Below are 13,855 nucleotides of genomic sequence, written 5' to 3'. Positions count from 1 at the left end.
CAGTTCATCACAGATTTGGCACTTTGGAGTGTATTTGCGCTGCCCATTGGATTTCTTGGAATTATTTAGGCTTCCAAATAGGTGATAAGAGCCTTGATTGGAATCGTGGCGTGATGAACCCCCATTTCGGCCATACCCATTTTTGAAGTTACCTTTAGAGTGTTGGTCACCGGATGAAGAAGCAAGACGCCGATTGGAGTAGTTGGCCGACACAACCAGTTGTTGTGTGGTGGTTTCAAGGCGTCAGAGGTAGGCATCATGGCCTACGAGCAGATCATGCAATTCCTCGAACGCGAGTGGTTTTTCTCTTATTCGTATAGGTGCCACGATTTCTTGAAAATCACTGCCCAGTCCATTGAGAATGTACAAGGTGAGATCATCATCTGCAATGGGATGATCGATGAGGGAGATTTCGTCAGCAAAAGCCTTGACAGTGTGTAGGTATTCTTGAACTGTCTGATTCCCTTAATCATTGTGAGTTCCTCCTTCAATTGCATGGCCCGAGTACGAGATTTTCTCACATACAAGGTATGTAATTTTTGCCATGCCTGTTGTGATGTTTGTGCAGCGGAAATGAATGGGGTGATTGTGGAGGTGGTGGATACCAAAATGGCACTGAGGATAAGTTTATCTTGTCTTATTCAGTGGGTTTTCTATGGATTGGTAGTGGAGGAATCACTCGGAGGAGGAGGAGGATTGTCATCTATGACATAATCAAGTAGATTGTAGCCAATTAGGAGGGCTTCAAACTAGGCATGCCATTGAGGGAAGGTTGATGGTGTGAGTTTTCATTTATTTGAGCAGATATGTTGAGAGCAATGAGAGGAATGTTGGTTGGGGATGGTGGAGTGGAAATCGGGTGGTGGGTGTTTTCAGAGTTGGGGATCGAGTTCTCGTGAGAGGAAGGTTGCTCTGATACCATGATGAAGTTTGAGAATTTCTCAATAATGTATTACTACTCTGTTTGAAAAATATTACACTTTTACAAGAGATTGTATGAGAAAATAAATACACGTTTAACAAGGGCTATTCTAAGTAAGTTTCCTAGAATTAAGGCTATCGGTTACAAGGAAAATAAAGGTTGTTACATTCTTGAATGAAGGCTAAAAATCTGCAGTCATTTTTGTTGCTAGATTTGAGGGATTTTCTTGATTTGAGGATGCTTTCGTTATAACTTCTATCTACAAGTCGAAACACCACATGAAAAACTTCCAACAAGAATTTTAAGACTATTTTATTCAGAAATACCATGTAACAACATCTAATAATGATAAAGTTTTACACACGCCATAAAATTATTAGGTGAAACTGGTATGAATAGACAAGAGCCAGAAGACAGAAAACTATTACATCGACACTTTTTTTTACCTTTGATAGATGTAGGATTAGGCCTTCCAGCATCTGCAGCTCTACAAATACTACCTTCTATCTTTGGTCAGATTAAAGAAGAAAGAGAGACATCTTTAGAAGGAAAAATGGAGAGAGACACAAGAATCACTGAACCACATGTTATGGTTTTTCCGTTCCTTTTACAAGGTCACATCAGTCCAATGTTTCAGTTCTGCAAGCGTCTAGTCTCCAAAGGTCTCAAGGTCACACTAGTTAGCACCACAACCTCTATTATTCAGTCCATGCATGCCCAAACGTCTAGCTCCATTACCATAGAGCTCCTATTTAATGAGCTTGGCCAACAGAAAGACGAAAGTCTTGAGACCTATTTGGAGCGTTTTAGGATTGTAGGTTCACAAAGCTTGGCTCAGCTTATTGAGAAGCACAACAGGTCCGATAGCCCTGCTCAGATTCGTGTGTATGACTCGGTTATACTATAGGTACAAGATGTGGCTGATTGAGTGGGTCTGGATGCAACTCCCTTCTTCACTCAATCATGTGTTGTTTCTGGCATCTATTATCATGAGAACCATGGGACATTCAAGCTTCCTTTGGAAGAGTCAATGATATCAATACCTTCCTTGCCACCATTGGATACCAATCATGATCTGCCATCTTCGGTTAAGGACATGGACTCATACCCAGCTATTCTGAAGATGAACTTGAATCAATTTTCAACCTTCCACAAAGTGAAATGCGTCTTCTTCAACACTTTCCACAATTAAGTTGGAACATGAGGTACTATTTACATCATTGTACCAATACATACATAAGAAAGTTGTTTTTTTTTTCTTACTCAGATCTTTACCATATTAAATTTCAGTTGTCAGTTTTTTGCCTAGCTCTTCCTAGTTTAGATTGATCTTTCTATGTTCACCACTTGACTCCATCATAAAACAAGTGTAAACCTAATTCACCTTTTGGGCTAAAGCCTAGGTTCATAAAAGAATGTTTCCTTATTCACTCAATATTTTGTGCTAGTTCTCTTCTTATATATATATATATATATATATATATATATAATTACCTTATAATATTGAATAATCTTTAAATGAATTTCATTAGGCAGTGAACTGGATGGCAAGCTAATGGCCAATGATCAAGACAGTAGGACCAACCATCCCATCAGTTTACTTAGATGATAGATTGGATCAGGACAAAGGCTATGGCCTCAGCATTTTCAAATTGACCAACAACACTTGCATCACATGGATAGACACAAAGGGTATCGACTCCGTGGTTTATATGTCATTCGGGAGCTGGGCTTCACTAGAACAAGAGCAGATGCAGGAACTGGCATTGGGCCTTAAGAGGAGCAACACCAACTTCCTGTAGGTAGTCAGAGAATCTGAACAGGAAAAACTCCCCAACAATCTTCTAGAAGAGACTTCTGAAAAGGGTCTGGTTGTGAGTTGGTGTCCTCAACTTGAAGTCTTGTCTCACAAAGCTGTGGGGTGCTTTATATATAAGGTAATTATATATATATATATATATATATATATATATATATATATATATATATATATATATATATATATATATATATATAATTACCTTATAATATTGAATAATCTTTAAATGAATTTCATTAGGTAGTGAACTGGATGGCAAGCTAATGGCCAATGATCAAGACAGTATGACCAACCATCCCATCAGTTTACTTAGATGATAGATTGGATCAGGACAAAGGTTATGGCCTTAGCATTTTCAAATTGACCAACAACACCTGTATCACATGGCTAGACACAAAGGGAATCGGCTCCGTGGTTTATATGTCATTCGGGAGCTGGGCTTCACTGGAACAAGAGCAGATGGAGGAACTGGCATTGGGCCTTAAGAGGAGCAACACCAACTTCCTGTAGGTAGTCAGAGAATCTGAACAGGAAAAACTCCCCGAAAATCTTCTAGAAGAGACTTCTGAAAAGGGTCTGGTTGTGAGTTGGTGTCCTCAACTTGAAGTCTTGTCTCACAAAGCTGTGGGGTGCTTCATGACTCATTGTGGATGTGTTGGAGAAATTATAGGTATGAAGCTGCAAGTATAATGAAGAAAAAAACTACAGATATGATAGAGAGAAGCTGATAAATTTTATTCTATTTGAGATGAGATATTTATACAAGAAAAATAATAAATTCTTCCTATCTTTCCTGCATATTTATTTAGGTTGTTACACTTGTTTTTGAAATTTAAAACAAACAAAATCATAACAAACTTGAGCTAATCTTCAGAAAAGACTAAGTCTTCAAGGCTTGGAATCTGGAATGCCAACAATTGAACACTAGTCCTCCTTGGCATTCGGATGACAAACACCTATCTTCTGCTTAAGAGCTTCAAACCTTTCATTGGTAAAGGCTTTGTGAATATATCTGCGAGTTGATTTTTAGAGGAACAATGAACAAGTAACACTTCATTGGATTGTTGAACTTCTCTAATAAAATGATACTTGATCTTAATATGCTTTGTTTGACCATGAAACACAGGATTTTTCAAAATTGATACTGCAAAAATGTTGTCACACATAATGTTGGTTGCTTCAACTTGCTCTTATCCCAAGTCTTTTAGTATTTTTCTTAACCATAAAGCTTGATTTATAGCAGATGCAGCAACAATGTATTCTGCCTCTACTATGGATTGGGCTGTGGTTTCTTGTTTCTTTGAGCTCCAAGTGAAAAAACCTGAGCCTAGGGAGAATAAGTACCATGAAGTACTTCTTGAATCATCAACACAACCTCCTCAATCACTGTCGGAGTAGCCTAACAGCTTCAAATCACCTTTTGCAGATTTTGAAAAATGACAAGAGCAATAGTTCTCTTGATGTACCTTAATACTCTTTTAGCTGCCTAAAAATGTTTCTCACTTGGTGAGTGCATGAACCTGGAAAGCACACTAACAACAAACAGTATGTTAGGTCTGCTAGTTATTAGGTATAAAAGGCTACCAATTAAGTTTCTATATAAGCCTTCATCTATTTTCTCGGAGCCGTCATCCTTGCTTAACTTCTCGCTAGTTGTCATAGGAGTAGACACAGGCTTGCAATATTGCATTTTAAATTTTTTCAGCATATCCATAGCATACTTCTGTTGGCATATGAAAATTCTTGAACATGACTGCATCACTTCCATTCCCAAAAAGTACTTCATGACTCCAAGATCGGTCATTTCAAAGACTTTGTTCATCTCATCCTTGAAGTTTTGAATTAACCCGGGCTGATTTCCTGTTACAAGCATGTCGTCTACATAAAGAAAGACTATTACAAACTAGACATCATCAGTTTTTACATATAAGGTTGCTTCACTCTGACTTCTAACAAAACCAAGTTTGGTCAGATGCTTGTCCATGGTTTCATACCAAGCCTTGGGGGCTTGTTTCAAGCCATACAATGCTTTCCTTAGAAGGTACACATAGTCCTCTTTGCCTGGAGCCACAACCCCATCTGGTTGCTCTACATACATCTCTTCATCAACAAATCCATTTAAGAAGGCAGATTTAACATCTAACTGATGAATATGCCAAGAATTTTGAGTAGATAGTACAAAAAGTAGCCTGATAGTGTCATACCTTGCCATAGGAGCAAAAGTCTCGTGATAATCAACACCATATTGTTGAGCATATCCTTTCACCACTAGCCTAGCTTTGTGCTTGCATATCAAACCATCAAGATTGAGTTTTGTTTTGAAAACCCACTTCACTCCAATCACCTTGTGATTTTTGGGTCTCTCCACAAGCTGCCAGGTTTCATTCTTGTTAATCATCTTCATTTCTTCTAGCATTGCTTTTCTCCATGCTTTAGAATCTTTGGCTTCTACATAACTTGTTGGTTCAGTTATTGCTAAACTGCACCTTTGATAGATGTCCTCCAAGCTTCTTGTGCCCCTCACTGGAAAATCATCTACAAATTTAGAAGTTTGAAAATCTTCATGATTATCAAAGCCGACATTAGATTGCGCGCATATTTTTTATTTTGCCAATCCCAAGTTGTCATTTCATCAACTTTTACATTCCTGCTCAAGACAACTTTCTTAGTTTGCAAACAGAATATTCTATAACCCTTAGTTGATGTTCTATAGCCAATGAGAATGCCCTTATGAGCTATGCTGTCCAGCTTGCTTCTTTTAGGTTTTGGTACATGATAATAGCATATGCTTCCAAATATTTTAAGATGATTAACAGAGGGCTTGACACCATACCATGCTTCATATGGTGTTTTGTTCTTCAAGGATTTTGTAGGCAACCTGTTCAACAAATATACAGAGGTGTTAACTACCTTTGCCCAAAAATTACTTGACATTTTTTTCTCAAATAGAAGACACCTGGCCATCTCCATTACGGTTCGATTCATTCTTCTCCAATACACCATTTTGTTGTGGAGTGTATGGAGTTGTTAGCTGACGTTCGATGCTTGCAGTGCTACAAAACTCAACAAATTGACTGGAGGTATATTCTGTACCATTGTCGGGCCTTAAGATTTTAATGCTCAAGTTGCTTTGATTTTCTACAAGGGCTTTGAATTGTTTGAAAATAGATAAAACTTCATTATTTAGTTTGATAAAATATACCCAACACATTCTAGTATAGTCATCTATAAAGAGAATGAAGTATTTGTTACCACTCAAAGAAGTTGTTTTCATGGGACCACAAACATCGGTGTGTATGAGTTGAAGCTTTTCAGTGGCTCTCCATGCTTGATTATTTTTGAATGGCAACCTTGCTTGTTTGCCTTATTGACAAATCTCACATATTTGAGTTTCATCAGATATGTTTGGCATGTCTTCCACCAACTCAAGTTTTTTTAGCTCTACTAAGCTCATTTGGTTATAGTGTCCAAATCGTTTATGCCATAGGTCTGAAACACTTTGAGTAACTCCAGCATATGCATATTCAGCAGCATTCTCCCAATTGATGGAAAAACTCTTGCTTTTCATCTTCATACAAAGCAATTTCTCTCCATGGGGATCAAAGATGATGCATTGTTTGTCTTTGAATTACAGGGAATATTGATTTTCAAGCATTTGACCTACACTCAATAGATTTTGACTAATATCAGGTACAAATAACACATCAAAGATGAGCTTGATTGTCGAATTTGTTTTAATAGCAACCGTGCCCCTTCCCTTGACATCCTCGTATCCACCATTGCCAACTTTCATCGTAGAGTTGTAGGTTTTGTCAAGGTCCTTGAATATTGTAGCATTGTGACACATGTGGTGTGTGCATCTACTATCAATGAGCCAAACATTATAAGAGTCTTGACTTGAGAAACATGATGATACAAAGAGTTTCTCCTCCTGCCAATCTGCATCAACAACTTGTGCTTGCTGAGATTGAGGTATATTTGTAGACTTTGGTAACATGCCTAAGTTGTTTGCAGTTGCCGCACATTGCATCTGGCCTTCACCACCAATATTTCTCTAGATGCGTAGTCTTCTTGCAATGTGAGCAAGTTGGATATTTCTTCTATTGGGGCCCTTCTTCGCTGCTCTTCTCTCTGCTTTTACTTTTCTTCTTGCTGAACTGGTTTTTGTCTTTATTAGATTGTAGGGTCTGCATTTGAAAAGCACCTTTTGTGACGTTCTCTTGCCTTAAAGGTCTTATTTGCTCTTGTGCTTGGAGTGCGTTCATTAGTTTAGCAAGTGAAATTTGTGAAAGGTCCCTAGATTCTTCAAGAGATGAAATCTTAGACTCAAACCTCTCAGGAAGTGTCACAAGAACCTTCTCCACGATCCTTGCATCAGGAAATTCTTCACCAAGCGACCTGATTTTGTTAACAATCAAAGCAATTCTGTCAGAATACTTGGTGATAGTTTCATCTTCTTGCATGGTTAGAGACTCGAAGTCCTTTTTCAAATTCAGCACTTGCATTTGTTTGGTTCTATCACTTCCTTGATACTCCAATTTAAGCTTGTCCCAGGCTTCTTTGGCTATTTTGCAATTCATAATTCTATGAAATACTGAGTCAGCAACTGAATTTTGGATTAAAGTCTTAGCTTTACACTTTTTGGTCTTTTCGTTAGTATGAGCTCTGATTTGTGCTAAGGTAGGATTCGTCGGAAGTGGAGCTATTGGTTTGTCTTCAGCTACAACTTCCCAAAGATCAAATGCTTCTAGGTACGTTTGCATCTTTACGGACAAATTTGATAGTTTTCTCCAGCAAAGATTTGAGGAGCTAACAAAGAGATGCTGCTAGTTGCCATTTTCTAGTGTGGTTTCAAATGGGTTATGAAGTGAACTTTCTTGGTTTTCTCTCAAAACACAGGTCCTGTAAGATCAACTGTGGCTCTGATACCACTTGTTGGAGAAATTACAGGTATGAAGCTGCAAGTATAATGAAGAAAAAAACTACAGATATGATAGAGAGAAGCTAATAAATTTAATTCCATTTGAGATGAGATATTTATACAAGAAAAATAAAAAATTCTTTCTATTTTTCCTGCATATTTATTTAGGCTGTTACACCTGTTTTTGAAATTTAAAACAAACAAAGTCATAACAAACTTGAGCTAATCTTCAGAAAAGACTAAGTCTTCAAGTTTTGGAATCTGGAATGCCAACAACTGAACAAGATGGAACTCAACTCTAGAGGCTCTAAGCTTGGGAGTGCCAATGATTGCGATACCTCGCTTTTTCAGATCAACCAACTAATGCTAAGTTTGTGCAGGATGTGTGGGGAGTAGGGATTAGAGCTAAAGGGGATGACAAGGGGATTGTTAAAAGAGAGGAGATAGAGGAGTGTATAAGGGAAGCCATGGAAGGAGAGAAGATGAATGAGATGAAATGGAATGCTTTGAGGTGGAAGCAGTTGGCTAAAGAGGCAGTAAATGAAGGTGGGACCTTTGATAAGAACATTGCAGAATTTGTTGCCCTTGTGAGAAGCTGATTTTAATGTACACCAAGAAGACCTCTCTTCCTTGATCTCATTTTATTTTCACATGAATAATGTGTTGTTAATTCAACTTTCTATATTGAGATTAAGCTTAATGTTAGGTTGTTTTTCAAAAAATATAAAACGTCTCTCCTTCAACACTTTTGGACATGTTAATATTTGATGTATCTTAATATATAGTCCTAGCTTCCAAGGCTTCATCTAATTTCATATATAATTGTTAAGAATATAGAGTTCTCAACTGTGTAGGAACTCACTTTCAGCATATGTACAACAGCAACACACCAAAAGGAATAATTGGTATCAATAGTGATACCGAGGTGGAATATTAATTATATGCTTTTAGAGACTGGTGTTCACTATGATATGAATGCATGTTTAGTTCTTAGAAAGTTTAACGGGAAAAATACCAAAAACAATATGAAATTTCTCTATTTTATTTGTCAATGGAAAAGTCAAGGGAAAGAAAATTAAATTGTTTAGGGAGAAAAATTTTAGGTTTCTCCTCTTCTTTTTTCTTAGCATTTTTTAAAACTCCCTTTTCTTATTCTCAAATATAAGAAACTTCCTTTCTCAAATATTAAAAAAATCATTTTCTTTAACATTTTTTATTTTCTAAATACTCTCTACAAGAATCCAAATTCGAATTTAACCCCCTGTTCTGATTCGTGGATGCTAACATTTAGCACTTATTTGTCCAAAGAATTATATGAAAAGAATGAGAGTTGAACAATAGAATTCTTCAATTAATTTCTAGCAAGGAAGTTGAGTGTTACGATGTACAATAGCAAGATAAATTTATTAACGAGCGTTGAACAAAAAAAAGGGTGCAACTAAGGCATATGGGAAATATACGATGGGCAGGCAAAGACAACAAAATAAAAAATAAAAAATAAAAAAGAAAAAAAGAAAAAAAGAAAGACAATCATCCTCTTGATAACAAGAAACCAATGGTTAATCATATCTAACATAATCCAATTCTAGTTTCTACATTGAGAGTTTATATAGACCAAAGGAAAAGAGAAATCATGGAGTGTTTTAGTGCTTGAATCCTTAGCTCATCATCCTTAAAAGATTTTCGTAAGGTTTCTCTTCTATTAAATAGTCCAAAACAAACATAGAGGCACAATTCCTTGTATCATCCTCTGCCTTCTCGTTGAAGAAGGATTCACATGTACAGTACCAATATGCGAAAAAAACAGGATTCCATTATCTCATAACAGCATATCACCAGATGCTTCTTCTAATTCACTTTCGGAAAGGACACATGCATCATCTACAAAACTCTATTTCTTTTATGCATGCAGAAAACTAATATTTGAGTCCAGAACATGCAATCCCCTAAAAATATATGTAAACTAACTCATGTTATCTCTTTGTTTCATCATGTTATATCTATGCATACTTTGAGTTTTTAAAACTTACAATATTGCATAAGGTTGAAAATAAAGGAGAGGGAAAGAATATGATTCTTGTAATTTGATTATAATAAATTTCAATATGGATTAGGGACTCTATAAATAAGGGAGTGGAGAAGAAGAATTGGTTGACAAGAAAATAGAAGATATATAATATTAGAATAAGATCAATGGCCAAGGTCTTAGTTTGATATGCCAAGAGATTAAAATGTCTCAAGTTAATCATGTTAGCCACTTATACTTATTGGTTCTTTACCTAATTGCTAATAACTAATTCTAATTGTATCGATTAATATTAATTTTAAGAGATTGGCCATTTATATCTCTAGCTAGCTTGTATTTCTTTTGGTGAAATTTTGACATAGTTTGAACTCAAATGATCTTTTCCTGGTAATTAATGGCTATGATTTTCCCCATGAATTTGTTGGTTGAGAAAAAGGAGAATTGACATATATGGTTGGTGCTGAAGGACTGAGCAGAATGATATCTAATGACTCTTTCTAAAGAGAGCGAGGGAAACGAACGAGAAGATGAGATCCAGCAGAAGTGTAATCATTCTGAAAGATTAAAAATATATTGGACAACTGCACATCATGTCCAAGGAAAAGCATCTTTACCAACTTCTCTCCTTAATTTGGAAGCGCCCTTTGATCTGCCAGTCAAACGTACACCATATGAGAAGGGTAGTTGTACTTGTATTCATTAAATAAGCTTAAAACCATGAACCTCTAGAACTTATTTCATGAAAGAAACACCAACAAAATGTCAAAATACCATATAATAGTTTTTGCCAAAGGTCCTTTCCTAATTTATCAAGTTTCTAATTGAAAAGGACGATCCAATTGGCCTCCCGACATAGATTGTTACTAATTTATATAGTTTACATGTACCTAAAAAATGAGGGTGCTGCTGGCTCTGAAGAGATAAAAGCTAGAAGACGGACGCATAAAATGACCACTTTCCTGGCCTTTCATTGTTGGAAGATTAGGCCTTCCAGCATCTGCAACTCTAGAAATACTGACTTCTGTATCTGGCCTGGTTAAAGAAGAAAGAAAGATCGTTTTGGAGGAAAATGGAGAGTGACAAAAGAGTTAGTGAAACACATATCATGGTCCTTCCTTTCCATGCACAGGGTCACATAAACCCGATGCTCCAGTTCTCCAAGCGCTTGGCCTCCAAAGGTATCAAGGTTACACTAGTAATCGCGGCAACTTCCAGTAGTCAGTCCATGCACGCCCAAACTAGCTCCATCAACATTGAGATAATTTCTGAAGAGTTTGACAGACGCCAACAAGAAGAAAGTATTGAGGACTATCTGGAGCGTTTTAGAATATTAGCTTCACAAGGCTTGGCCGCGCTTATGGAGAAGCACAATAGATCCAACCATCCTGCTAAAATCCTTATCTATGACTCGGTTTTGCCGTGGGCACAAGACCTAGCTGAACACCTAGGCCTTGATGGGGTTCCATTCTTCACGCAATCATGTGCTGTTTCAGCTATCTATTACCATTTCTATCAAGGGGTATTCAACACTCCTTTAGAAGAATCAACAGTATCCATGCCTTCCATGCCACTATTACGTGTCGACGATCTTCCATCATTTATCAATGTTAAAAGCCCAGTTGACTCAGCTTTACTGAACCTCGTCTTGAGTCAATTTTCAAATTTCAAGAAAGGGAAGTGGATATTGTGTAACACTTTTGACAAGTTGGAAGATCAGGTACTTCTTGTAAACCCTGTATATAGACCTTACATATAATGCAAACATAACGACCTGCTAGTCTAGCTACTTAACTTGGACACATTAACATCTGTAGCATAGACACTGTTACAGAAACCACACACTATTTATAGGCTTTCAATATGGAAATTAACCTCGTAGAGTATAACAAAGAGTGAGAGGAATAATACCCAAATGTATTACTACCAGTCGACAACCAACTTTGCTTCATGATGATGAAAGGTCAACAGTAACCAATTTTACTTAATGTCATAGCTTGGAGTCTTTATTTTCCATGATATGATAGCTAAGTAATTGTTTCATTCTGTTAACTTCTTGCTTAAATTCCATTAGGTAATGAAATGGATGGCAAGCCAAAGACCATTAATCAAGACAATAGGACCAACTGTTCCTTCGATGTACTTGGACAAGAGGTTGGAGGATGACAAAGACTATGGCCTCAGCCTTTTCCAGCAGAATGTTGATACCTGCATTACGTGGCTAGACACAAAGGGCATTGGTTCTGTGGTTTATGTATCGTTTGGAAGCTTGGCATCACTGGGAGAAGAGCAGATGGAGGAACTAGCATGGGGCCTGAAAAGGAGCAACAACCACTTCATGTGGGTAGTCAGAGAATTGGAAAAGAAAAAACTCCCTAACAATTTCATAGAGGAAACATCCGAGAAGGGTTTGGTTGTGAGTTGGTGTTGTCAACTAGAAGTTTTAGCTCACAAAGCAGTCGGGTGTTTCATGACTCATTGCGGATGGAACTCAACACTGGAGGCACTGAGCTTGGGAGTGCCAATGATAGCAATGCCTCGGTTTTCAGACCAAACAACTAATGCTAAATTTGTTGAGGATGTATGGCAAGTTGGGGTTAGAGTTAAGGCCGATGAAAAAGGGATTGTTGAGAGAGAGGAAATAGAGATGTGCATAAGCGAAATTATGGAGGGAGAGAGAGGGTATGAGATGAAAAGGAATGCTGCGAGGTGGAAAGAGTTAGCTAAAGAGGCAGTAAATGAAGGAGGAAGCTCCGATAAGAACTTGGAAGAATTTGTTGCAGAACTTTTATGCAGCTCAGATTGAAATACAACAGTAAAATCTCTGTACTTCCGTTTCAGTTATATTCGCCGTCCCTTTGTTTTTGGCCATCTACTTCCATGTTACTCATCTGTATGAAAAAAGTCTCAGCTTAACTTACTTGATTTTCAAATTTCTAAATTAACAGTAATCTTCCTATTGTTCATCTTTCAGCATCTTTTATTTAGTGTGTTTAAGATTTTGAAAGGATTGGTCTCAGGAGTGTGAGAAAAAAGGTTGACAGAATTAGATTGCTTAATAAAGTGAAAATGGAAAATAAACAAACATTTTTCAAGAATTTTAAACAGGGAAACATGCACTGAACACATTGCGCTAGAGTGAAACTCCTCCCTACAATACTAAAACTGTGGGAGTTTACTCCCCAGCATATAACATCTACATACTAAAGGTTACTCCAAGTGATACATCGGTCATATTGGACATACACTTATTGGAAAATGACCCATATCTCTCAAACCATGACTACCCTCACCATTGGTTAGATGCTTAAAATAAAATGCTTTTTCTGGAGATTTCTCCATGTCGACAGTCTCCTTATGAGCTATGAAGAGTATTAAAAGAATAGTGTTCAAGTTTAATAGCTAAATTAATTGGAAGTTTCATCAAAAATCCTGTTTCAGGATTTGAATAAAGCCTTTGGTAACTAGACTTGAGTTGCGTCTGACAACAGTAGTAGCATTTGCTTTCAGTTCTGTTTTGAAGACCATTAAGGCTGAACAGTTCTGGTATATGGAGGTTAGACTTGAATTTCGTCTGTGGGAGTTAATATTCATCACAACAATCTTTATGTGAACCTTGGCTTTCTTTTGTGCAGAAGTAGCATTGGTGGGAATGGCTTGTGATGATTGTAGTCCTGCAGAATGTGTAGACACCTTAGTGTCACAAGATGCTTCAAATGACCCTCCCCATGGGCTTATATAGGAAGAGGGAAGCTTCTGGAGACTCTTGGAGCCATCTACACTAAGCTATTGGTGGGAAGAGTGTGGAAGGTTGTAGAGATGTTTAGAGATGTCCACACATCTCTACGCTATGGTGGAAGGCATGAGAGGAGTCCAAGGCTTTCTAGAGACTTCTAGGAATCTCTTGTATATTCTTGTACATAGGGTTGTACATAGAATAGGGTAGGATGTTCTAGAATATTCTTGATTTGTAAGGAACCCTCCAAGGTTCCAGAGAGTTCCCTTGATGCCTATAAATAGGTGAGGGTCTCATTTGGCTAAGGTACCACCCAAATCACTTCCTAACCAAGCAAGTGAGCTTCCAAGCACTTGTAAATGCTTTCTTGATTTAATAAGAACTTCCATTCTTTAAGGAGTTGCCTACCAAGCTTCTTAAGCTTTTGAGTCGCG

At 37.3% G+C, this 13,855-nt stretch overlaps 1 protein-coding gene and 1 pseudogene across 1 annotated transcript; both read left to right on the top strand.

The window, feature by feature from the left end:
• The first annotated feature begins 1,550 nt into the window (after positions 1-1,550).
• On the top strand, positions 1,551-8,261 carry LOC117915320 (annotated as a pseudogene).
• Positions 8,262-10,702: 2,441 nt separating this feature from the next.
• On the top strand, positions 10,703-12,592 carry LOC117914984 (UDP-glycosyltransferase 74E1-like). Its single transcript, XM_034830524.1, has 2 exons — positions 10,703-11,405; positions 11,760-12,592. Exons 1-2 carry the CDS (start codon positions 10,758-10,760, stop codon positions 12,489-12,491), a joined length of 1,380 nt encoding a protein of 459 aa, XP_034686415.1. The 5' UTR covers positions 10,703-10,757; the 3' UTR covers positions 12,492-12,592.
• The last annotated feature ends 1,263 nt before the right edge of the window (positions 12,593-13,855 follow it).

The sequence above is a fragment of the Vitis riparia genome, chromosome 5, assembly GCF_004353265.1.
Source record: "Vitis riparia cultivar Riparia Gloire de Montpellier isolate 1030 chromosome 5, EGFV_Vit.rip_1.0, whole genome shotgun sequence".
Classification (NCBI taxonomy): Eukaryota; Viridiplantae; Streptophyta; class Magnoliopsida; order Vitales; family Vitaceae; genus Vitis; species Vitis riparia.
The sequence above is the reverse complement of the archived record's forward strand: the minus strand, read 5'-3'. Positions and strand labels throughout refer to the sequence as shown.